Source organism: Caretta caretta, chromosome 3 (genome assembly GCF_965140235.1).
Source record: "Caretta caretta isolate rCarCar2 chromosome 3, rCarCar1.hap1, whole genome shotgun sequence".
Taxonomy (NCBI): domain Eukaryota; kingdom Metazoa; phylum Chordata; order Testudines; family Cheloniidae; genus Caretta; species Caretta caretta.
In genome coordinates, this window is record NC_134208.1 from 196,221,283 (window position 1) to 196,247,410 (window position 26,128).

General features: G+C 43.0%; 1 protein-coding gene across 7 annotated transcripts in view; it reads left to right on the forward strand.

Annotated features, from left to right (window-relative positions):
• VPS54 (VPS54 subunit of GARP complex) overlaps window positions 1-26,128 on the forward strand; it is an 82,969-nt gene that overhangs the window by 29,547 nt on the left and 27,294 nt on the right. For all 7 annotated transcript variants that reach the window (XR_007355594.2, XM_048842671.2, XM_048842670.2 and 4 more), the window contains 8 exons: window positions 1,877-2,008; window positions 5,210-5,595; window positions 16,148-16,274; window positions 17,609-17,716; window positions 20,936-20,991; window positions 22,264-22,360; window positions 22,834-23,174; window positions 25,390-25,519. Coding sequence is in view for 6 of the 7 variants with exons in the window: in XM_048842671.2 (XP_048698628.1) it covers window positions 1,877-2,008; window positions 5,210-5,595; window positions 16,148-16,274; window positions 17,609-17,716; window positions 20,936-20,991; window positions 22,264-22,360; window positions 22,834-23,174; window positions 25,390-25,519 (1,377 nt within the window). In the remaining variant the exon portion in view is untranslated. The remainder of the gene's footprint in view (window positions 1-1,876; window positions 2,009-5,209; window positions 5,596-16,147; window positions 16,275-17,608; window positions 17,717-20,935; window positions 20,992-22,263; window positions 22,361-22,833; window positions 23,175-25,389; window positions 25,520-26,128) is intronic.

Sequence of the window (26,128 nt, forward strand, 5' to 3'; positions counted from 1 at the left end):
AATGCATGACCTTACACTTCTCACTATTAAATTTCATCCTATTACTATTACTCCAGTTTACAAGGTCATCCAGATCCTCCTGTATGATATCCCGGTCCTTCTCTAAATTGGCAATACCTCCCAGCTTTGTATCATCCGCAAACTTTATTAGCACACTCCCACTTTTTGTGCCGAGGTCAGTAATAAAAAGATTAAATAAGATTGGTCCCCAAACCGATCCCTGAGGAACTCCATTGGTAACCTCCCTCCAGCCTGACAGTTCACCTTTCAGTATGACCCGCTACAGTCTCCCTTTTAACCAATTCCTTATCCACCTTTCAATTTTCATATTGATCCCCATCTTTTCCAATTTAACTAATAATTCCCCATGTGGCACAGTATCGAACGCCTTACTGAAATCTAGGTAAATTAGATCCACTGTGTTTCCTTTGTCTAAAATATCTGTTACTTTCTCAAAGGAGGAGATCAGGTTGGTTTGGCACGATCTACCTTTTGCAAAACCATGTTGTATTTTGTCCCATTTACCATTGACCTCAATGTCCTTAACTACGTTCTCCTTCAAAATTTTTTCCAAGACCTTGCATACTACAGATGTCAAACTAACAGGCCTGTAGTTACCTGGATCACTTTTTTTCCCTTTCTTAAAAATAGGAACTATGTTAGCAATTCTCCAGTCATACGATACAACCCCTGAGTTTACAAATTCATTAAAAATTCTTGCTAATGGGCTTGCAATTTCATGTGCCAATTCCTTTAATATTCTTGGATGAAGATTATCTGGGCCCCCCGATTTAGTCCCATTAAGCTCTTCGAGTTTCGCTTCTACCTCAGATATGGTAATATCTACCTCCATATCCTCATTCCCATTTGTCATGCTACCATTATCCCTAAGATCCTCATTAGCTTCATTAAAGACTGAGGCAAAGTATTTGTTTAGATATTGGGCCATGCCTAGATTATCCTTAACCTCCACTCCATCCTCAGTGTTTAGCGGTCCCACTTCTTCTTTCTTTGTTTTCTTCTTATTTATATGGCTGTAGAACCTTTTACTATTGGTTTTAATTCCCTTTGCAAGGTCCAACTCTACTTGAGTTTTAGCCTTTCTCACTTTATTCCTACAAGTTTTGACCTCAGTAAGGTAGCTTTCCTTGCTGATCTCTCCCATCTTCCACTCCCTGTATGCGTTCTGCTTTTTCTTAATCACCTCTCTGAGGTGCTTGCTCATCCAGCTTGGACTACAACTCCTGCCTATGAAGTGCTGTGCTGTACCTGGGGAGGAAGGCGTTGGAGCTGTGCAGGGGTTGTGCACCCACATCCTGTATTCTGTGGAGTCCAGTTCTGCAGGGACTTCAGGTGTGCTGTTCCACAGTGGGAATCTAAGAGCCGGATGCAGTGAATTAATTGCAAGACGGATCCACCGCCTGGGGGAAGCATGAAGGATGTGGGGCCTACTCCAACTTTAAGGATGGAGTACCAGCAATGGAGCATTTCCACAGCTGAAAAATGTCCCAAAGAAGGATTCATTCCTGTCCCATGGAGGACCTCCCCTGAGTACAGCTCAGGATTTGGGGCTTGGGCAGTTTGTACTTCTGTACTATCAGGCTGTTTACCTGCAGATTCAGGAAGACAATCCTGCACTGGGTCACATTCACTTTGCAGCTGGAAAGTTGGTCACACTCATAAGGGCTAGATTGATTATTTATTTATTTTTGTAAATGAAAATGTAGCTTTTAGAGAAACTGATGAGTAGAGCCCCCAGAGGATATGTCAAGCCTGGGTTTGTTTGTGCGCTCTTTGTTTTAGAAGGGTGGGGAATAGTGACAAGGAAAGGAGAACAGAGACGAGAGAAAAATGCGTTTATTTCTTTTTGTTTCAGATTTTTATGAAACCAGATTTTGCCTTGGAAGATTCCTTAACGTTTAATGCCGTTTTACCATGGTCTCACTTTAATACTTCTGGAGGAAAAGGAAGTCGTGATGCAGCTTCCTCAAAGTTGCTGCAAGAAAAGGTAAATCTCAATAAAGGATGCTGTTATTCAGTGCAGCTGTCCACTGATTACAAAGAAAACTGTTCTAGACAAGTCCACTGCCGCTGTTTCTGCAAGTTACGTGACACATTAATTTTACAGCCCAGATATTACTTCAGTCAGCCTAAGAATTTTTAGTAAATGCCAGTGGGGGCCACCTTTCTGAGAGGAGAATTTTTTTTAAATAAAGAAGGGTAGGGCCAACAAGTGACCATTGTTATATGCAATATAAAGATATTCTAGTAGGAACTGCTAAAACAATCAAAGAAGACAGTGCTCATTAAGAACTTCTTTTATGGCTGTTCTGAATATGAATAGTGACTGCAGGAGGAATATGTGCATGATTTGTATGTTGACAATCCAGTAATGGTACGACTTTCTCAAAACTTTCAGGAAAACCCCAGATTTAAGGCAGGGTGTGCTGTGCACTGCAAGGAAATATTAAACCTTCCTGGTAGCTTCCTGTTATCTTTCAGGCATCATACCATAGGTACTGCTCCCTTTTTTACAGTTTCTATTGTAGCTGAATCACACATGCCTTGGGAGCACTGTAGAGCTTGATGGCAGAGTATTTTCATCTACATGAAAAATATGGGTCTTTGGGTTAATCACACTCAGAGTTGTTATTATTTTAAAAATTATATATTTGCAATGGAAAAAGAAAAAAAGCAGACACCTGTTTTGTTGTTATAGATACTCTTCAGATCCTTCCAAAAGTTTACATCATTGTGATGTGTTTTGTTTTAAACATTTTCCCTCTTAAGTGCAACAGCTTTTAGGAGCATACCCGTAAGTCTGTAGGTGATGATCAGATAAAACAGCATTAGCCTCTCTGTCACTAAAAAGTTCTTGTCAGCTGCTGGAAATGGCCCACCTTGATTATCACTACAAAAGGTTGTGTGTCAACCACTCCCCCCCCCCCCCCCCCCCGCTCTCCTGCTGGTAATAGCTCACCTTACCTGATCACTCTCGTTACAGTGTGTATGGTAACACCCATTGTTTCATGTTCTCTATGTATATAAATCTCCCCACTGTATTTTCCACTGAATGCATCCGATGAAGTGAGCTGTAGCTCACGAAACCTTATGCTCAAATAAATTTATTAGTCTCTAAGGTGCCACTAGTACTCCTTTTCTCTTTACGAATACAGACTAACACGGCTGCTACTCTGAAACCTGTTAAAAAGTTCTTGCAACTCTGCCTTTCCTTACCCATGGCAGTGGACGTGAGATTGCAACAAACTGTGTAAGATGCCATTGAAGTGATTCCTGTCTGACAACTAAACCCCAGTTTTAAGAATGCATGTAACTTGCAGAAAGTGACTGGGCTAGGATCTTAGGCAGTTGGACAGAAATGAAGCAGGAGTTCTGAGTTAAGAAGAGAGAAGCCTCTCTGGTGCTTCAGGGTTTTTTTTCTCCCTAGTGCAACTAAAATAAGAACAAGCACAGTCTTTATCCACGTTTCCTTCCTGCAGCTTAGCAGACTCGAAACACTAAAACAGGCAATAGAATATTAATGGGGCAGCTCTGATGCCTTCAGAGCCGCATTCCTGGCTTTCTAATAATTACGCTGCTCTGTTCATTACATGAGCCCCAAATCTTTTTAAGGCTCTGAGCCTACCTAGGCTCAGCTCCACCTAATTATATCTGGTGCAGATAAGATGCCTAGTGCCCTCTCTGTAGTCACCCTCAGGTCAGGGAGGGACTCAGAAACCCAGTCTGGACCCATTGCTTGGAATTTAAACCCCCCAAATCCCCATGGCACTGTCTAGGTCAGTGGGCCTTTCCTATGGGCATACTGCATTACGGCTGCTGGCTGGAAGGAATTTGTAAATAAGCCTATTGTACTTAGACCAAGATTTGTATAGTCCGTTGAGACTGTAACTCCTAAATGAAATAGTTGTGAGAAGGAACAGCATTTTGGGGCTGATTTTTCAGAAGTGTTTAGCAGCCATAGCTCCTGTTGAAGTCATGATCTTCAGGTGTTCAGCACCTCTAAAAATCAGGCCATTTGGGTATTAGCATTCAGATGACTATTTTAATGTCCCACTTAGAGTTGACTATTCAGAACACCGAGTTGTTTCAATTTAAATAAAGTAGGGCCAGACCAGCAGTCTGGTAACAGTGCAGCAAAGGAAATTAGGAGTTCAGGTTCCAAACATGAACCCTGGCACCAGGTCTTGACTGACGAGAAAGGGCTTTGCTTCACTAGAGAGTGACTTCCATGGCAGGCTGAGGGCAACTGTGTCCAAACCCCCCTTCAGAGGGAACTTCTCTACAAAAGAGTGAGTTAAAGTGGATATCCTAGAGAACTCTGCCCTCTTTTGAAACCTCCATCTCCCTACACTCCCCTTCCTCCCCAAGAAGCAGGAGCTACCTAGGTTAGACTATCAATCACAGTCAAGTTTCATCCTGTTGGACACAGGCACTGACTTCTAGTTTTCCCTGGGGGTACTCCAGCCCCGTCCCTGCTCCACCCCTTCCCCTGCAGCCCCAGCTTTGTCCTGCCTCTTCCCACCCCGCTCCACCCCCTCCCTGAAACCCTCATCTGCTCGCTGCTCTCTGTCCTCTCCCAAGCCCTAGCCGCCGATCAGCCTTTTGGCAGTGTGGCCAAACAGCTGTGGCTGATGAGTGCTGAGCACCCACTATTTTTTTTACCATGAGTGCTCCAGCATCCGAGCAGCCACAAAGTCAGCGCCTCTGTTGTTGGAGGTCCCCACCATGATGTAGCAGCCTTAGTGCATGACAGAGTTAAGTACATGTGCTATTCTCATTTGCAGGCCAATACCCAGCACACCCTTTCAGCTAGTGGCTGTATGTAGGGGTGTTAATGTCTGACCTCTGAGATATAAAGCCTTGGGCAGGCTTGTTTAATTGCTTGCTTTTCTGCAAGCAGTACTTTGCAAGCATGCTTTTACCAGGGAGGTAAACTCGCTCAACCTTCCCAATGCTTTCTGAACTCACTAACAAAACTGGGTAGTTATTCATTTGCCACCATGACAACAGCTTTTAATCCAGTGTTATATTGGCCACAGTCAGGTGATCATTATAGCACAAAGAAATGTACTAGTAGAAATAATGTAAATTATACCCACAAAATGCATTTTAGTGTTTTTGTAGTGTGATATATTTGCCAGGTGTTACAACATACGGTTGTTGTTGTTTTTTCTCTCTCTCTTTCAAGCTGAGCCATTATTTGGATATTGTGGAAGTAAATATTGCTCATCAAATTTCTCTACGCTCAGAAGCATTTTTTCATGCAATGACTTCTCAGCATGAATTGCAGGACTACCTCAGGAAAACCTCCCAGGCTGTAAAAATACTTCGAGATAAAATCGCCCAAATTGATAAAGTAATGTGTGAAGGATCGCTTCAAGTTTTAAGACTATCACTCACCAGAAATAACTGTGTGAAGGCATACAATAAACTGAAGTTAATGGCTACTGTACACCAAACGCAGCCTACAGTACAGCTGTTGTTGTCCACTTCTGAATTTGTTGGCGCATTGGACTTAATAGCAACAACGCAGGAGGTGCTGCAGCAGGAACTCCAGGGCATTCACAGTTTCCGGTAGGTAACATTCACAAAAGCATTGGAAGTAATAAAATGAAGTATAAATCATGTTGTTATATTATCCTAAGAACATTAGACCATACTGGGTCAGGCCAAAGGTCCATCTAGCTCAGTATCCTGTCTTCTGACAGTGGCCAATGCCAGATGCCCCAGAGGGAATGAACAGAACAAATAATCATCAAGTGATCCATCCGCTGTCTCTCATTCCCAGCTTCTGGCAACCAGAGGCTAGGGACACCATTCCTGCCCATCCTGGCTAATAGCCATTGATGGACCTATCCTCCATGAATTTATCTAGTTCTTTTTTGAAACCTGTTATAGTCTTGGCCTTCATGACATCCTCTGGCAAAGAGTTCCACAGACTGACTGTGCATTGTGTGAAGAAATACTTCCTTTTGTTTGTTTTAAACCTGCTGCCTATTAATTTCATTTGGTGACCCCTAGTCCTTGTGCTATGAGAAGGAGTAGATAACACTTCCTTATTCACTTTCTCCACACCAGTCATGATTTTATAGACCTTAATCATATCTCCCCTTAGCTGTCTCTTTTCCAGGCTGAAAAGTCCCAGTTCTATTAATCTCTCCTCATCCGGAAGCCATTCCATACCCCTAATCATTTTTGTTGCCCTTTTCTGAACCTTTTCCAATTACAATATATCTTTTTTGAGATGGGGCAACTACATCTGCATGCAGTATTCAAGATGTGAGCGTACCATGGATTTATATAGAGACAATATGATATTTTATGCCTTATTATCTACCCCTTTCTTAATGATTCCCAACATTCTGTTTGCTTTTTTGACTGCCGCTGCACATGGAGTGGATGGTTTCAGAGAACTATCCACAGTGACTCATAGAATCATAGAATATCAGGGTTGGAAGGGACCTCAGGAGGTCATCTAGTCCAACCCCCTGCTCAAAGCAGGACCAATCCCCAATTAAATCATCCCAGCCAGGGCTTTGTCAAGCCTGACCTTAAAAACTTCGAAGGAAGGAGATTCTACCACCTCCCTAGGTAACGCATTCCAGTGTTTCACCACCCTCCTAGTGAAAAAGTTTTTCCTAATATCCAACCTAAACCTCCCCCACTGCAACTTGAGACCATTACTCCTTGTCCTGTCCTCTTCTACCACTGAGAATAGTCTAGAACCATCCTCTCCGGAACCACCTCTCAGGTAGTTGAAAGCAGCTATCAAATCCCACCTCATTCTTCTCTTCTGCAGACTAAACAATCCCAGTTCCCTCAGCCTCTCCTCATAAGTCATGCGTTCCAGACCCCTAATCATTTTTGTTGCCCTTCGCTGGACTCTCTCCAATTTATCCACATCCTTCTTGTAGTGCGGGGCCCAAAACTGGACACAGTACTCCAGATGAGGCCTCACCAGTGTCGAATAGAGGGGAACGATCACGTCCCTCGATCTGCTGGCTATGCCCCTCCTTATACATCCCAAAATGCCATTGGCCTTCTTGGCAACAAAGGCACACTGTTGAGTCATATCCAGCTTCTCATCCACTGTCAACCCTAGGTCCTTTTCCGCAGAACTGCTGCCTAGCCATTTGGTCCCTAGTCTGTAGCGGTGCATTGGGTTCTTCCATCCTAAGTGCAGGACGCTGCACTTATCCTTGTTGAACCTCATCAGATTTCTTTTGGCCCAATCCTCCAATTTGTCTAGGTCCCTCTGTATCCTATCCCTGCCCTCCAGCATATCTACCACTCCTCCTAGTTTAGTATCGTCCGCAAATTTGCTGAGAGTGCAATCCACACCATCCTCCAGATCATTTATGAAGATATTGAAAAAAACCGGCCCCAGGACCGACCCTTGAGGCACTCCACTTGATACCAGCTGCCAACTAGACATGGAGCCATTGATCACTACCCGTTGAGCCCGACAATCTAGCCAACTTTCTACCCACCTTATAGTGCATTCATCTAGCTCATATTTCTTTAACTTGCTGACAAGAATACTGTGGGAGACGGTGTCAAAAGCTTTGCTAAAGTCAAGAAACAATACATCCACTGCTTTTCCCTCATCCACAGAACCAGTAATCTCATCATAGAAGGCGATTAGATTAGTCAGGCATGACCTTCCCTTCGTGAATCCATGCTGACTGTTCCTGATCACTTTCCTCTTGTGTAAGTGCTTCAGGATTGATTCCTTGAGGACCTGCTCCATGATTTTTCTGGGGACTGAGGTGAGGCTGACTGGCCTGTAGTTCCCAGGATCCTCCTTCTTCCCTTTTTTAAAGATGGACACTACATTGGCCTTTTTCCAGTCATCCGGGACTTCCCCCGTTCGCCACGAATTTTCAAAGATAATGGCCAATGGCTCTGCAATCACAGCCGCCAATTCCTTTAGCACTCTCGGATGCAACGCTTCCGGCCCCATGGACTTGTGCACGTCCAGCTTTTCTAAATAGTCCCTAACCATCACTTTCTCCACAGAGGGCTGGCCACCTACTCCCCATGCTGTGATTCCCAGCGCAGCAGTCTGGGAGCTGACCTTGTTAGTGAAGACAGAGGCAAAAAAAGCATTGAGTACATTAGCTTTTTCCACATCCTCTGTCACTAGGTTGCCTCCCTCATTCAGTAAGGGGCCCACACTTTCCTTGGCTTTCTTCTTGTTGCCAACATACCTGAAGAAACCCTTCTTGTTACTCTTAACATCTCTTGCTAGCTGCAGCTCCAGGTGTGATTTGGCCCTCCTGACTCCAAGATCTTTTCTTGGGTGGTAACAGCTAATTTAGACCCCATCATTTTATATGTATAGTTGGAATTATGTTTTCCAATGTGCATTACTTTGCATTTATCGACATTGAATTTCATCTGCCATTTTGTTGCCCTGTCATTCAGTTTTGAGAGATTCTTTTGTAGCTCTTTGCAGTCTGCCTGGGACTAAATTTTACATGCTCAAACTGAATCTGCTCTTATTCCTGTTCCTTCTTGGGAAACACCATTTAGAAAAATACTATATAATTACTCTGTAGTGTAACCGATCAGTGGAGTCCATAAATGATAGGTGAGTGTGTATTGGGGAGAAGGATTTTTTTAAGGTACTTAAATATCTATATGCTTTTTATTACATATAGGGGCCCCAATCAGAACAGAAGCTGCATTATACGAGGTGCTGTATGACATGCAGAGACATAATCTCTATCCTGACCTGCATAAGAAATGTCAATATAACAGGATGCCTTTCAGAATATGACATGCCGCTAAAGAATATTTCCTATGATATATATGATAAATTAGTTCATCTAATAAAACTGTATAATGTACAAAGTTACAATTTTGGTGGACTATAACCAGAAATAATCTACACTAAATTTGTACTGAAATTGAATAGGGTCAGCCAGAGTGCTGGGAGTCTATATATTGCGATCCGTACTTTTATAGTTTTTCCTAGTTATGCAGTTCCTGTATTTTGGGGTTTGTGGATGTCTGATTTGCATAGTAACTATATGTTATTACTAAGGCTGAAAGTCTTCCATGGAAGTCACGTATTCCATGATTTTCCGGGACCTCCAGGACTTCCACGGCTGGTGCGGCTGACCCCAAGCTGGGGCGGCCCTGGGGCCAGCCGCGCCGGCCGCTGCTCTGGCGGCCCCAGGCAACTGGTCCCAGGTGCTGCCCCAGAGCAGTAGGCCAGGAGCAGCAGCGGCGGGGTCCCGGGCCGCCCCCGCCTAGAGGAGCAGCAGTGGCGGCGGGGCCATGGGCCGCCCCCTGACCAGGTGGAGCAGCGGTGGGACCCTGGGCCGCCCCCCCATGCCCAGGAGCAGCAGCGACCACCGGAGCACCTCCCCTGCCTCAGCACCTAAGATTTTGTTAGCGGATTTTTAGTCAAAGTCACTGACCATAACTTTTTGGTTATTGCCCTTGACTTTTACTAAAAATACCGGTGACTAAATAGTGTAACCATAGTTATTACTCAGTAACTGTACTCTGAATATGCAAAACTTTCTACTCGGGCTACTGTAATCCCTCAGCTCTGATTTGCTCCTCTACTCAGAATTTTTAAGATTTTTTACTAGCAACAAAAATGGCTAGCTCCATAATTCCCTTCCAACTGATGCAGAAAAACTCATAAAATGTACATAGAAGAGAAGAATGTGACAAAATAAAGAGAGCAGGGCTGCCAAACTACTAGAAGGGAAAGTGGTTTTTTTAAATGTGTTAGTTGAATTCCCCCACACCGCTGGCAGGGCTGGGGGTGGCACAGCCATTCGGGAGGAGCTGCCTGGGCTGGGCACTGTCTCCTGCGCGCGGTGGCATGACATACTGCTGCTTTTGCTGCTGTGATTCCTGGTAGAGCCCTGCAACTCTGCGGATACCCACTTAATATCCGCGGACATCTGCTGATATAAATTTTGTATCCGTGCAGGGTTCTAGCTGTCAGGCTTCCTTTCGAGGACCTCCTCGGAAGGCCTGGTGGAGGGGAAGTGCTGGGAGTAGGAGATAATGCTGCAGCCAGCGGTTAATTTGGAATGAAAGAGGTGCTGGGGCTCAAGCAATTAAGTGCTGGGGCTCAAGCAATTTTTTTACTTTCATAACTGATGTGCCAAGCCTACAGGTTCCAGGGCTCAGCCCTGGCAAGCCCTAGCAGAAATTAGGCACTGACTGTGGCCCATAGGCCCATAATTTGACCTCTGGTGCTGTCTAAGCTACACTGGCGACCTGTCTAACCCCCCAGAGCAGCCTAAGATCAGGAAGGTTCAAAGGTGGCTTTTAAAGCCACAATAGCCGCCCTCCCCCTCACTTATACACCTCAGTTGTGAGTTCTGTGCTGTACCTCTTAGAGGCACAGCACATAATCTTATGCATAATCTCTGATTGGCATGCAAACGTTTCACTGTGTACTAAGGAAAAACATGTTGCCAAAAGACCAGAATCTTCAAGAAAGCTGTGATAGAAGCTAATTTTAAAAATCCCCTCATCACACAAAGACTTTAGCTTATTCACAGAAATATTGAATGGATGTTCCAATTTTGTCTTCAGTAATAAGCTGCAACAGTCAAGTGAAACAAAATCAGCAAAGCAGGTTTACCTCTGAGTTTAAACGAAGGCTAACTTGTAAGCAGACAGTCGTGGTTTAAAATAAACTTGTGCATACTCTGGTATATTGTCGCTTACAGCTCATGGAGTTTGCCTCTTGTATTGGAGAGCATCAATTTAAATTTAGCAGCATTGCAGAATAATTTGTTGTAAAACAATTAACAGTACCCAAAGCAAACATACATAACAAAATGACTCTGCTTTTATAATGTGACATCCAGACCGCAGTCATGTAAACTGGCTTCTGGTTATAACACAAAATAAAAGCTCCTTAACTCTGCCATGTTAGAAGAGCGGCAGGAAAGGGACACCACAAGCATATAATGTGATGTGTTGAAAAACTAGTTTAATTTAATTTGGGACCATGAGCATTTATAAGCGTAATCATAGTTGTATGGTTATTGTATGACATTACAATAGGGCAAAATTGAATTTGTGTGGATGCCTTAAATATGCATTCCCATACTTTGAAAAGTGTAAATGACTTTTAAGTGTAACCTTAACTCTGAATTTCCTGGGTTTATAAAGCTTGCTTTTGTAATGTAGTGGTTTTTTTACCCAAAATTACTGATATGTACTCTGAGCCTTACCACTGTCTTTGTTTTTTGGGGGAGGGGAATTTTAGATAGTATTTTGTCTTTACTCCTCTTTACTAAGTTTCTCTACATGTGTATAAATAATTTGCTGTTTATACAGAGAATACTTAGAAATGTCTGGAAAAAGACATCTAGATTTAGAATAGTTGTAATTTCAATGTCTAATGGTTACACAGTCCACATTGTGATGTAATTCTCCCTTAATATTGGTGAGGTCATAGTTCAGGGTTTTTTTTTATTATTCTTGAATGTCTGTTGAAGATGGAAGTGATTTCACTGTTAAGGTCCAGAGTGTGTCATAAATAGCAGTGAAGGTGATGTGCAAGTGGCTAAAAATGCTGGAAACTTTCCCTTTACCTGGCATTTCTGTTACTGGGGTACGTGGGTTGGTTATGCCCAGGTGTGCAAGTGGAATCCATTTCTTACCAGTACAGGGTGTGGGGGGGCACGTGATCCTCCATGTGACTCCTCCCCAGCCTGGGGTCCCCACGCTCTCTCCATCCCCTCCTCATGATCCATCCCCCTTACCTGGGGAGGTGTGGTCTCTGTCCTCCTCCAGCTGCACCAGAGATTTCGAACGGCAGAGGTGAAAGGAGCAGAACATGGGGCCACCAGGCGGCACCACGCCCACAGCTCCCCTGGTGCAGTTCTACTACCCCAGCCCTTCCATGCAGGGTCTCCTCCATCTGTACAGCAGCCCCGTCGGAGGAGCTGCCGGCGTGGGGCCGCTTGGTGGCCCCATGTTCTGCTCCTTTCCCCGCTGCGGCTCCTGCAAGAGCCCTGCAGTTCAACTGTACTGCCTCCTGGCCCCCCTGCCCCCCAGCCCTGTCCTCCAGCAGCTCAGGGGGCAGGGCTGCTGGAGGAGCTGCCAGCATTCTGTGGGGAAAGGAGCAGTATCCCCAGTCCCACCCCCTGCCCTGTATATTTCTAATAAAATAAATATAAAGTGAGCACTGTACACTTTGTATTCTGTGTTGTAATCGAAATCAATGTATTTGAAAATGTAGAAAACATCCAAAACTATTTAAATAAATGGTATTCTATTATTGTTTAACAGTGCGATTAATCGCGATTAATTTTTTTTAATCACTTGACAGCCCTAGTTTTGTTTATTTTTTAGATAAGGAAAATACAATAGATCTGATATATCTGAATTTCAGTAAAGCATTTGACATGGTACCACATGGAAATTTTAGTTATATTAGAGAAGATGGGGTGTAGTACAAGAATTGTAGGATGGAAGGACAATCAGTGTCCAGGCATCCCAAGGTGAGAACAGAAGGTTTAACCCCACAAATAAGCAGTTAAACCAATTGATTGCATAGTGTGTTATTGTACTTAAAAATATATCAGATGAAGACCATTATGAAAGCTTTCAGTGTTCTGAATTAGATGGTCATTAGAGATATGTGTACAGACCATGGTTATGATTTTATGTAATTGTGCATATATAAAACACTGTGCTCATAAATGTCAGCTCCACCTCAGAACAGGGCAGCGAGCAGTCGGGCAGGGAGGGACACCTCTCAAGCCAATTGTTTACACAAAACCAACTTCAAGTAACTATTCATTGGCCAGGCCAAGAAAGGACAATGTAGACCATTAAAATTAATGAAAAGATATTGAAATGACTCAAAATTGAAAAGAACATCCTGGTTCCTGAGCATTAAGTCAAGAGGGAATTTCCCTGGTCTGAATAACCATGAGTCACCATGGACTGAGGCTATGTCTATTCTACAAATTAGTTCAGAATAATTTACGTCACTCAGGGGTGTGAATAATTCACACACCTTGAGCAACGTGTGGAATATGTATGTCAAAGTGTGCTGGTATCTGTGGGGGCTGGTTTCAAGACTTCTGGGGGTGACAAAACATATGGGAAAATTCTGAGGGTCTGGCAGTTTAGAACTTGGGCAAAACATATTTGGGGAGACTTTGGACTTGAGAGCTGTTGGTGTCAAGCTTTAGAGAGTAACTGGGCTTATGAGAGCTGGAGTGACACCTTATTCTTGTGGGTTGGCTACTGGTTGCAGGGATCTGAACCATAGCTGCACAGCACAAAGGCCCCCAATGTTACAGGGCAGGTGGTGACAGAAATCCTTACTGATCTGGGTGAACCCCAAAACATCATAGGTGGGCAAGGAACTGGCTAAAGGGGAGATAGCAACGGGTTGTGCTGAAAGGTGAACTGTCGGACTGGATGGAGGTTACTAGTGGAGTTATTCAAGGGTCAGTCTTGGGACCAATCTTTTTCAATCATCTGATTAATGAACTTGGCACAAAAAGTAGGAATATACTAATGAAATTTGCTGATGATGCAAAGTTGGGAGGCATCGTCCATACAGAAGAGGATCTGAATATCATACAGGAAGAACTGCATGACCTTGAAGACTGGACAGAAGTGGAATTAAGTGTAATAATACAGAGTGCAAGGTCATGCAGTTGGGGTCTGATAATAAGCATTTCTGCTATAAACGGGGCTCAGAGGAGAAGAGGTACCTGAATGTGCTGGTGTCTATGACTATGAGCCATCAGTGTGATGTGGCTATGAAAAAAGGCAAATGTGATTGATTCTAGGACGCATCAGGTGAGGCATTTCCAGTAGAGATAGAGAAGTATTAATGCCATTCTACAAGGCACTGCTGGGACCTCCTTTGGAATACTGCCTACAGCTCTGGTCACCCATGTTCAAGAAAGATGAATTCAAACTGGAGCAGGTTCAGAGAGGAGCTACTAGGATGAATAAGGGAATGGAATGTCTGTCTTATGAGAGGAGACTGAAAGAGCTTAGTGTGTTTAGCCACTCAAAACCTAGGCTCAGAGGGGCTGTAATTGTTTTCTTTAAATACATCGGGGATAAACACCAAGAGGGTGAAGAGCTATTTAAACTAACGGACCATGTTGGCATAAGAACAAATTGGTATAAATTGGCCATGAACAAATTCAGGATGGAAATTAGAAGAAGGTTTCCTCCCATCAGAGGGGTGAGATTTTTGGAACACCCTCCCATTCGGAGCCATTAGAGGGCAAACAATTAGTTTTAAGAGAGGTGGACAAGTTTGAGTGGGATTGTATGATGGGGTTGCCTGTGATGGTGGGGCACAGGGCTCTGGAGCCCTGGGGGTCTCTTCTGGTTCATATCTGATTATTTTAAATCTCGTGCTTCAAGGCTTCAGCTGGTCACCTGCAGGGGTCAGGAGGGAGGGGTTGTTTGCTTCTTATGAAACATCAGAGATGGCCATAGAAGGAGATGGGACACTGGATGAGGTGGGCCTGTTCTCTTAGGTGGAACAGAGCATTCTCTCTCAGGTGCTTGGCTGGTTGGTACTTGCTCATGTGCTTGGGGTCTAACTTGGGGTGGGCAAACTTTTTGGCCCAATAGTCACATCTGGGTGGGGAAATTGCATGCAGGGCCATGAATATAGGGCTAGGGCAGGGGGTCGGGGTGTGGGAGGGGGTGCGGTGTGCAGGAAGGGGCTCAGGGCCAGGGGTTGGGGTGGAAGAGGGGTGTGAGATACGGTGGGGGGCTCAGGGCACGGGGTTGGGGGTGCGGGGTGCAGGAGGGGTTTGGGGTGCAGACTCCAGCCCAGCACTGCTTACCTTGAGCGGCTCTGGGGTGGCAGCAGTGCGCAGCGGGGCTCAGGCAGACTCCCTGCCTTCCTGGCCCCTGTGCCACTCCTGGAAGTGGCCGGCACCGTGTCCTTGGGGGCGGGGACAGAGGGCTCCACGCACTGCCCTCGCCTGCAGGTACCTTTCCTGAAGCTCCCATTGGCTGCGGTTCCCCGTTCCTGGCCAATGGGAGCTGTGGGGAGCAGTGCCTGCAGGCGAGGGCAGCGTGCAGAGCCCTTTGCCCCTGCACCCAACAGGGGTCGCAGAGACATGGTGCCAGCCACTTCTGGGAGCTGTGTGGGGGCCACAGGGGTGGCAATCCCGCAGGCCAGATCCAAAGCCCTGACGGGCTGGATCCGGCCTGTGGGCCATAGTTTGCCCACCCCTGGTCTAACTGATTGCTATATATGGGGTCAGGAAGGAATTTTCTCCCAGTTCAGATTGGCAGTGATGGTTTTTGCCTGGCTTTGCAGCACAAGGTGCAGATCACTTTGCCAGGATCAGTTAGGTATACCTCAAATAATCAATTCCCTGCCATTGTGTGGGCCTTGGGCATTGGTGCACCTTGGTCCCTCCTGTTCTCTGCCTGTGGCACATAATAGTTTAGTCTCCTGAGGGCTGATCTAATTCTGGTTGTTGGGCAACTGCTGGGTGGTGTTGGTGGTCTGTGATATACAGAAAGTCAGGTCAGATGATCTGGTGGTTCCTTCTGGTCTTAAACTCTGACGCTGTTTATAGAAGCACTATAATGGTGGCAGCTTGAAAACCCTTGTACTCTCTGAAAGCCACTCTGTCTCTGAAAGCTATCTCTATCGCTCACTCGTACGAATTAACTCTTCCATGTTTGTATGATCTACTTAAATGTTTGAAATTAATGCACTTCAAGACTGAATGGTTGAGGCACTGGAATAACAATGAAACAATCTTTCTTCCTTAAAGACCAAGACCTTGATACTACTAAGTACCGGTACTAAGTATCCTCAACTTCTGTTGGTTTCAGTGGGAGATTGAGGTGGACAGCACTTCCTAGGATAAAGCCCAAAAGCGGCTCTTATCTACTTTGATGCAAATTCTTAACCTCCATTATATTTTTGCTTCAAGGAGAAAATACACACTCAAATGCACCATTTCGGCTAGTCTAAGACATGAAAGTGTTGAACCTCATATTAAGCCTGAATTGATTGCATAGAAATTATTCACTGCGTGGCTGTTTTCTTTGGTCTTGAACTAAAAATTATTTTGCAGGTTTTTCTGATTATTTAACTTATAGCTCAATCACTGTTTTTCTTAAACAGGCATCTTGGATCACAGCTTTGTGAGTTAGAAAAACTCATAGATAAAATGATGATTGCAGAGTTTTCCACTTATGCTCGTAGTGATTTAAATAGACCATTTGAAGAGGACTGTCAGATTCTAGAAGAGGTACGTTTCTTATAGAAAGTAGAAGCCATCTGACTAATATAACATTTTTCATCTTCAGAGTACTTTATAAGTACTAACATTCATCCTCTCATTGCCACTATAGCAACATTATCATTTTATACCATTTTTCTTTTCGTTCAAATTTCTCCTTATCCTTTTTTTGTTTTGAATAATAACATTTTCCTGTTTCTTGTACCTAAATCCACAGAATTTTATTCCAATCACTTTTTTTCTTTAAAAATAAATCAATTTATTGATCTTTTTTAAAATGTTGCCAGTTATTAGTTCTGACCCATGATACAACTGAATGTGTAACTCTTGAAATAGTACAGAAAAGCATGTGTTCTCATACCTTGTAGTTAGTGAAAATACAGTAAGCAAATAGATAGATGATTATGTATATTATTCTCATTCTATCTTCCTTATGATTTTATCTTGCATATGGATAATTGTTCCAAGCATATTGCTTGCTGCAAGTTTAGTCCCACAGAGCTGTTAAATATTTTTTCGCTGTGTATTCTTAATTTACTTTAAGACCTTTGAGGTTAAGCTATCATGATCAGTATCCTTCTGGCCACTGTTAACTGACTACAGCCAGGTCTTCACTGAAAAGTTAGGTTGGAAGGAATTTTCCCCTGGGTCAGATTAGCAGAGACCCTGATTTTTTGTTGTTGTTTTTTGCTGTTCTTTGCAGCATGGGTCAGGTGTCACTTGCAGGTTTAAACTAGTGTAAATGATGGTTCTCTGTAATTTGAAGTCTTTAAACCAAGATTGGAGGACTTCAGTAACTCAGCCAGAGGTTAGGGTCTATTACAGGAGTGGGTGGGTGAGGTTCTGTGACCTGCAATGTGCAGGAGGTCAGACTAGATGATCATGATGGTACCTTCTGACTTTAAAGTCTGTGAGACCCAGCAGTGTTGCTCAGAGATGTGAAAAATCCACACCCTTGAGCGACATAGTTAAGCCGACCTAAATCCAGGTGTAGACAGTGCTAGGTCGACAGAAGAATTCTTCAGTTGATTTAGCTATTGCCTCTCTGAGAGGTGGATTAACTACAGGGATGGGAGACAACTCTTGCTGTCGTGAGTGTCTACGCTGAAGTGCTACAGTGGCACGACTGCAGTGGTTGAAGTGTAGACATAGCCTAAAAGTAATCCCACTCAGTCTCATGCGTGGAAAGGTGTGGTTTAAACATAGGATGTTTGGACTTGAGCACTAGCAGTAGGCCATCAGGCCATTCCACACACACTGCATTTTGATACATGAATAAGTTTTTACTATTGTATGTTTTAAGTATCTTTTTCTTCTCCCTGCCCCTTTGGTGTTTTTAATAGGAAAGACTTGTATCACTAGTATTTGGACTTTTAAAACAAAGAAAGCTAAATTTTTTTGAAATATATGGTGATGAAATGATTATTACAGCAAAGAGCATAATTAAACAGGTAAGCAAATCACTTCTAGCTTACGTCAAAGACTTGCCCATCTTTTAGAAATATTTTTGTTTCAGTTGTTATAAGAATGTATTTAATATAATTTCATAACATCAGATTTTCTCTTATTGTGAAAAGTTGTCCTTTAAAAAGATAATAATTAATCCTTTTGTATTAGTGACCTCATATCTGTAGATCTGATCTCCCAATGGCCTTCCCCAGCCATTGTGTGGCATCAGTGTAGAGGAAGAACACATCTTTCTCTGTGCCTTGGTACACAGACACTTACCTTCACCTTTCTCTGCCTGCTGTGAGTTAGTTTGTTTTTTTCTTTTTCCGTTAGCCTGTAACTTCCCCAGATAAGATGGCTACACAATTCCATTTAGTTTCAACAAGGCCAGTATCTATTGGCAATTTTACAGAAATAGGAAGAGAACCATAAAATAAAGCTTATTAACACACACACACTTCCCCGGTCACTTGAAAATCTTAGGAACAATCCTTCATTTGTAGGGAGGAGGGCTAGATGATGTCCATCTGTTGGAATTCCATGATGTTTAATACGTAAATATTCCTTGCCTGGATTGTCGTGGTCTCTTGTCTGTTACGGGACAGACAGTAAAGTCAGAGTACTGTGCTATCCCTTCAGTTAAGGCGCTGGGCTTCTCACCAGCCCAGGAGAAGAAACCAATGTCATAAGCGAGACTGTTTCAGCCTTTGCCTCAGGGCACAAAAAATTCATGTGGAACACCAAAACGAAGCAATTCCCCTGCCCAGCGTGGACTGCAGTCCCCAGATGCCTTTCCCTTGCCTTTCTCAGTTGTCATGTCGCCCTTGGTAACAAACAAAATATAATCAATTTCAGATATAAATTTCTGCCAGATAGTGTGCCATCTTGTTACACACATGGGGAGTAAAAAAAACAAAACGAGGAGTACTTGTGGCACCTTAGAGACTAACAAATTTATTTGGGCATAAGCTTTCGTGGGCTAAAACCCACTTTGTCAGATGCATGCAGTGGAAAATACAGTAGGAAGATATATATATACACAGAGAACATGAAAAAATGGGTGTTGCCATACCCATGCATGGGGAGTAGGTAATCTGGAAATATCCTTTAAACCATTATTTTCCAACTCCCAGTTTCCTTCTCTGTGGTATTTGGATCATGTTTACATGCTGCATATTTCTTGTAGACCCTTGCAGATAATGGTTACTCCTGGGGGAATTCTGTGTCAAAAAATTAAAAATTCTGCGCACAATATTTTAAAAATATGCAAAATTCTGCATATTTTTGTCAAAATAACGTCATATAATACAGCTGGTTTCAATTTTGTTTGTAATTTATTTAAACTACAATACAATGGATGGAGAATGGGAGTGGAGAGCACTGGAGGAAATCACCAAACCCCCTCTTTCTAATAGTAATGTAGCTAGTATTGACCATTTACTTCTAGTTATTAGTCAACAGATATATGCATCTATATGCTTAGTGTTACATTATAGGCAACTGAAGAGCAAGTGAGGGCTGGGGGCTCAAATTCACAGTTTATACTGGCTACTGACCATCTCTAAAAAGGTCAGTAGCACACAGTTCCTGGAGCACATTTTGATAGGAAATTTTTTCAGTCCAAAAATTTAGACCAGTTCTAATCAGTAACGTACCATAAGCATTTATAAGGCCAGACTGTCCTTTACACCACTCTGGCAATGTAAAAGGAGTGTAAAATGTAAATGTAAAATTTTTTAGACCTGTTGTATACTCCTGGGGGAATTCAATAAGAACATTGGGAACAATTCACTCTGTAGGCCGTCTGTTACATTCTCCTCTGCCTGAGGGAACAGAATGTGCCCCATGCCTACCTCTTCAGAAACACCCCAAAGCCCCACCCTTCCATGCTGAGCATGCCACAACAGCAAGTGAGAGGGACAGTGTCTCTCTCTCATGTGCACAGCTACCCAGACGCCACCACCCCAGCGGTGGTTTACATCTCTACCGGCTGCTCTGGGTACCCATTCTGACTTGCCTGCACTGCTGGGGAGTGGGTGAAAGACCATTCTTGCGGTTTCCCTTTTCTTCCCTGTCAGAAGTAATTTTTCTGCAGGGAAGCAAAGAAATATGCAGGGGCCATGAATTCTGTGCACACAAAATTCCCCCAGAAGTAAACTGTTTTTCTGCAAAGAAGGAATACTGTTCTCCACCCAAGTCTTGCGTGTGTGTCCATCCACACTCCTTTGTAGGGCTGCCCGCTTGCACCCGCACTTGTAGTACTTTGTGACCATGCAAACAGAGGAACAGAGGTGTAGTTCCTTAGTATTCAGCATAGCTCATGAAGAAATGTATCTTTAGGAAGCGTCTGTGTAGAACACCAGTTATTAATGTCTCCAATATTTAAACAACAGGACACCATCTGGCACCACTGTGGTTTATAGAAATCTACTTACAGACCAGACGAGTTCATATGCTGTTGAATCATTTTGTGCATCTAAGCGATTTTTGATCACATCGGAGAAAGTCTCTAATTTAGTCTAAGTGGAGTTGCTTTGTTTCTAGGTTTAACAAACCCGTAATAACAAAGATGCCTCAATAAACTCTCTCTAAAACAATGGAAAAGTTTGGAATAAATATTGGTTTGGGAGAGCTAGAAATTTGACTTAATGGCCATTTTCTTTCCATCCGCTCTTCAGCTGGAGGATATTTTGTGGAGATAATGGGCCTCAAGGATGAGGATATACTGTAATAGGAAATAAGGATGTGGGGAAATTTTCTGGGCTGAGATCAATACAGACAGTCCCTTGGGGAATCTGTTTTGTACCCATAGCCCACTTCTTACAGTAATGCCATCATAGTACAGTTCTTCACATTGTTAGTTTTTGTGAATCCTCTGTTTAAATAAATATAAAATCTTCATCCCAGACAAAATATTCAAATGATTGGGCATTTTGGGGGCCTCAATTTTTGGGCACTTTTAAAGGAGATTTTCAGAAAGTGCTCAGAGAAAATCAGGCCTCTTTCAGGTGTGTCAAGTTGGGCATCTAAAATCACTAGTCCCTTTCAAAAATCGTGGGTCCCATGTTTTGCAATTAAAAGAAAAAAGCTGTAAGAATGTTAAATGACCCAAATGCCTGTCTTTCTTTTCTTTTTTCTTGTTTAACTTGAGGTTCTTTTAAATTATGGAACTCAGAAGGGTTGGAAAGACGCTAAGACACTTTTTTTCTTAAACTTCACAGTGTGTGGTTAGCACGGTATCGCAGATAGAAGAAATAGATACAGAAGTTGTCATTAAGTAAGTATATGGTATGGGTCTGTTGTGGCAGGTTGGGTGGGGAATGTGTGCTTTAGCACAGATGATCAACTGTTTTTTAATTTGTTTTTAAAGTGGTGAATAATTAAGTATCATCTTGTTCTTCTGTTTCTCCCCAACGGTCCTCTTCAGGAGCCCTGAGTATTTCCCTTCTTCTTGCAGACCTTAACAATTATACTTCTGTATTTTTAACCTTACTTTTGAAATTTGTTTTTAAAAACATGTTAATTCCATTGCATATTATATACAGGGTTAGGAAAAGCACAGGCTAAAATATTTAGGCATTTGTTTCCTGACTATGTAAGGGGAAAGGCAGGCGTTCCCTCTGATAATATTCTAGTGCTGTAATAAAATGTGTCTGTAGGTCAGTACCTCCTGCATGAAAGAGATTAGAGGCACATCTTACTACTCCAATGGAAGGACACTGAACAACGTAAGTTCTCTTGGCTCTGAGCCACATGTATGTGCCTAAGACAGCCTACCCCAGAAGAGCACGATTAGATTCACAGCCTACTCCAGAAGAGCACAATTAGACCCACAGATAAGGCCAAACCAGAAGCCATTATTGCTGTCAATTTGAGAATTGGGGCCAATTTATTTTTTAAAATCAGATCTTGAAAGCAAGTAACCTCCCCTTTGCTGCTAGCGTTCAGACACACAGAGGATTCAGTAAAGGTTGAAAAGCTGCATTTCATAGAAATAGTGACTAATTCTGTTCGGAGACAAATTGTATATTATGAGATTTTACTTTGGTTTTGGCAATGCATTTTCCTGCCTGTTGCCAGAAATCTGTCTTGCCTCCTTGCGGTGCAGCAAAAAAGGAGCATAACCCTAGTATTTTTGCTTTGCCAGCAATAATGTGTCTTCATAGTCAATCTTGGTTATTTTTGCTCTGTGCTTGATGACGATGGTCATTAACATGCACCCTGACTGTAATGGAGGCTAAGCAGCACCTTCTGGTGTTACAGAACAAGGACATTGTTGCTTTAAAAAGCTGTGAATGTTAACTGAGGCATTCACTTTTCTGGCGTGATATGTTTTTAGCCCTCCCATTTATTTCTTAATCAAGACTATGCTGCTTATAGTATTGTCTGTTTTCTTGACTAGACAGCTATTACCATGCTGTCTGCTTTTTTGTAAATTAACAATGGTTTTGACCGTCCGCTTTCTCTTTAAATGCCAATAGTCAGCCTTGTCAGTAGATCACTTCAAAGGTAAATAATTGTCGTCTCCAAAATGCTGTTCTTTTTGTAGGCTTGCAGATCAAATGAGGATGATGAATTTTCCTCAGTGGTTTGATCTACTGAAGAATATTTTTTCTAAATTTACTATCTTTCTCAAAAGAATTAAGGTAAGTATGTTCATTTCTCAAGGGCTTCACATCCTCCTTTCAGACACTGATGCAGAATTGAGCTAGAGTTATTTTCTAGTTGAAATGTAAGATGTTGATCTTGACTACAGAGTCCTAAACTTTAATTTCAAGAGAGGTTGGATCTATATGGTTAACAGAGAGTGGGTTGGAAAGTAGATAAAACTTCTTGTTTCATGATTTATGTCAGGCTCTAATTATTAGGATTAGGATGAGATCTTCCTGGGGGACAGATTAATCCACATGTGGGGTTTCTTGCACCTTTCTCAGAAGCATCTGGTGCTGGCTGCTGTTGGAGATTGGCTCCTGTGATTTGAACTAATGATTACACAACGTTAAAAAAATAAATAAAAACAATATTTAAATGTTCTTGTTTCTTATCAAAAGAAAACGTCTGTTTGTCAAAGTAAAATGATGTTAAGTTTTTTGTTAATAAACTTTATATTTGATTCTAGGCAACCTTAAATATTATTCGTAGCATGGTTCTCTTGGTTCTAGACAAGAACCAAAGGACCAGGGAACTGGAGGAAACTTCAGTACAGAAGAACCCTTCAAAAGACAATACTGTGGATACAGAAGTAGCTTATCTGACTCACGAAGGCATGTTTATAAGTGATGCATTCAGTGAGGGGGACCTCCCATCTGTAGCAGTTGACACTACCTCTCAAAGAAATACTTCTCCAAACAGTGAGCCCTGCAGCAGTGATTCAGTATCTGAGCCAGAATGCACTACTGACTCTTCATCCAGCAAAGAACAGATGCCGTCTTCTGTTATACCAGGGGGAGTAGAGATTATGTAAGTAAACATCACTGCTAGAGTATTTATCCGGTGTTGACTCCTGTCCTACCAATGTTAATGTTATAATGTACCATTCAGACATTGGCAGTTTTTGGTGACATGACGTTACAATGTAAAATTCACTCTGGTTCAGTTTGCTTATCTAGTTATTGGATGAACTGGCTTCCAGAGGCTCTTAGTCAGGATGCCATGGGAGGACGGCAGGAACCACAGACTGCACTTCCTTTGGCTCCTCCCAGGGCCACCTGTTGCCCGACGTGTGCAGCTGCATGGGGACCTTGCACGCCAACCCATGTGCAGCAGAAACCCACTGCTTTTCCTGCCTGGGGAGTCTCTGCACCTGTGGAGGAATGGGGTGCATAACCTCCTCTGGCCTTGTCTGCATTAGAGACACTAGTTGATCATAGAATCTCTCAACTGTTTGGAAGTTCCCAGGTGTCCATACACATTTGCTACAGTTGATTGTTTGCTGGCTGTCTGTTGATTAAAGTTGCCTCGATAAGTTATAGGGGTAAGTCTGAATCAGTGCAGTTCATTGAATGGCTGAGTGGATGCACCTCCACTACTGTGATAACACAATCCATGCAAATAGTCCTCCCACTGCTGTCCCACAGTTCGCCAGCCACTGCAGAAATAGCCTTTCTGGTCACCTTCTGTGTTCCATTGTTCGAGGCTCTACTCCGTTGGAAGCTACCTACTTTATAGCTCTGCACAGTGTGCAGGACTCAGCTGCAAGCCATTTTCATAGCAAGCCGCTCTAGATGCAGATCTTTATCAAGCAGTCCATTTTAAATGCCACAGCATGCAGCTGCCTGATAGCTAGAAGACATCCACAACTTCATCTCTCAGTAGGATGAGGAGCTTGTTCAGTTCCAGCTACAGAAATACAGCAGGAACTCCAAGATCTATACATGTGTGTTTGAGCAGCCATCCATGCTTGGTGTAGAGCACTCCGAAGCATAGGGATGGCCAGAGGGAAAGTATTTGAGACAACTATCCTAAAAAACCCACAAAACAAACAAGGACTAAGGTCCAGTGATGACTCCCTGATGTATCAGGGAGCAAGCAACTGGACAGGGTCTTCAGCAAGAACCTCGCCACCCAACTTAACCTCGTGGTGGACATGACTGGAGCTCCCGGAAGAGAGAGGCACCATGATGAGAACAACAGCCAGGAGAATTAAGTCCGGATACAAGCAGGAGGGGAAGGAACTGGACACCAGTCTAGAGCTGTTTGCTCAAATGATCAATGGATATGGTGGCCTTGCTGGAGATGGAGGACTTCAGTGGCAAAGAACCTTCTACAGCTGATTGAACAGCTTTTTATTATAAAATGTGCTATTGTATCCCCATATTGTATCCCCATATTGTATCCCTATATGCTTGTATCCCTATATGCTTGTTTGGCAACTCTCTTTTGGGTTCACACAGCCTACTTTTAGCATTTGTAATAGGGCACATATAACTGCGTGAGAGTGTCCGCCCTCTTGCTGCTCCCACCTCACCTCCTTCACGGCACCCTCCCATTTCAGTCTCCCTGCCCTGCAGGTTCTCTCTCTCCGCACACACTGTCAACACCTACAACCCTTGTAGCAGCCACACCAGACCAGCAAATTACAGACTCGATTTGCTAAGCACTGGCAGAGCTGTGCCATGCAGTGGGCTCAAAACGGTGGCCAGGCCAAAAACAGTTTTCAGAAAGGCACAAACCTAAGTAGCAAGGAGCAGAAGGCAAGAGAGGACACTGATGGAGTCATGGAACCGGTGGCCCCTCAGAAAGCTTACAAGCTGAAGGAGAAAAAGCTGCAGAACATTTATTGCAGGCATGGCGTGTCACTTTGGAAAAAGCAGAGTGTGTATCTGTCACAAAGCGATGTGTAAATAATGACATGGGCTGGGTAACTTTTAACCAACAGCAGTAAAAAATAAAATAATAAGCTCTGTGAGTGGTCTGCCTGAAATACCTAATTTGAGTGGATTTAAAAAAAAATATAGAACAGAACCATGCATTCGCTAGTTATGGAGACTGATACGACATTGACAGCGGGTTAGAAAGCTCCAACTGTCCAAAGTTATATAGTAAAGATAACTTGCGATATCAGACCACTTTGCTGCTGCAGTGTTCTTTCCTCCCTCAGCAAGTGATTGGAAACTGCATGTAAAGCATAATATTTGTGAAATCATTTGCAAACAAACATTTCTGTCATTTTCAGGATCAGCGAAGATATGAAACTGACTGATCTGGAGCTGGAAAAACTGGCAAATAACATTCAAGAGCTACTTTACAGTGCCTCTGACATCTGCCATGATCGTTCTGTCAAGTTCCTCATGGCAAGAGCAAAGGTAAGGAGCTTGGCTCATCCGGCTGTTGCTAGAATCAGCATCCATAATAAAAAAACTTCGAAAATCTATTTGCTATTTTTTTTTAATATTGAGCAGTATTTTTTTTTTGGTAGACTTTAGACTTTTGAAGTTGCATGCTTATTGAAATCAAGAAACTGCTCATGCCATCAAAGGAACTTCACGTTACCTAATGCCCAGGAGATCACTGGTATTAACATAACACACCATTTGTAATATACTGCCTAAATAATGCGTACTTCTACTTTCCGCTGAAATGAGCTGCCCTGAAATTGGCTTTGTTAACAGTAGGGTTGTTTCCCTATAATTTCCCACCTGTGCAGCTCTCACCTATCATAGCAATGATGGGAGCATTAACATAGACAAGCTGCTAGCACCTGGCAGTATTTTAACCTGTCTAGACCTACTTCGAGCAGAGTAAAGTGACACAGTGTTTTAAAATGCCAGCAGCCCCTACATTTAGGACTTCCCTGTCTCCAGAGACATTGAACCAGTGTTAGCAATGGCGGGAAATTTTAGGGAAAAAGTCTTTGTCTAGGCAGAGCCATAGATACCAATGTTAACATTTTAAATAGCTCTCGTGAGGCATGA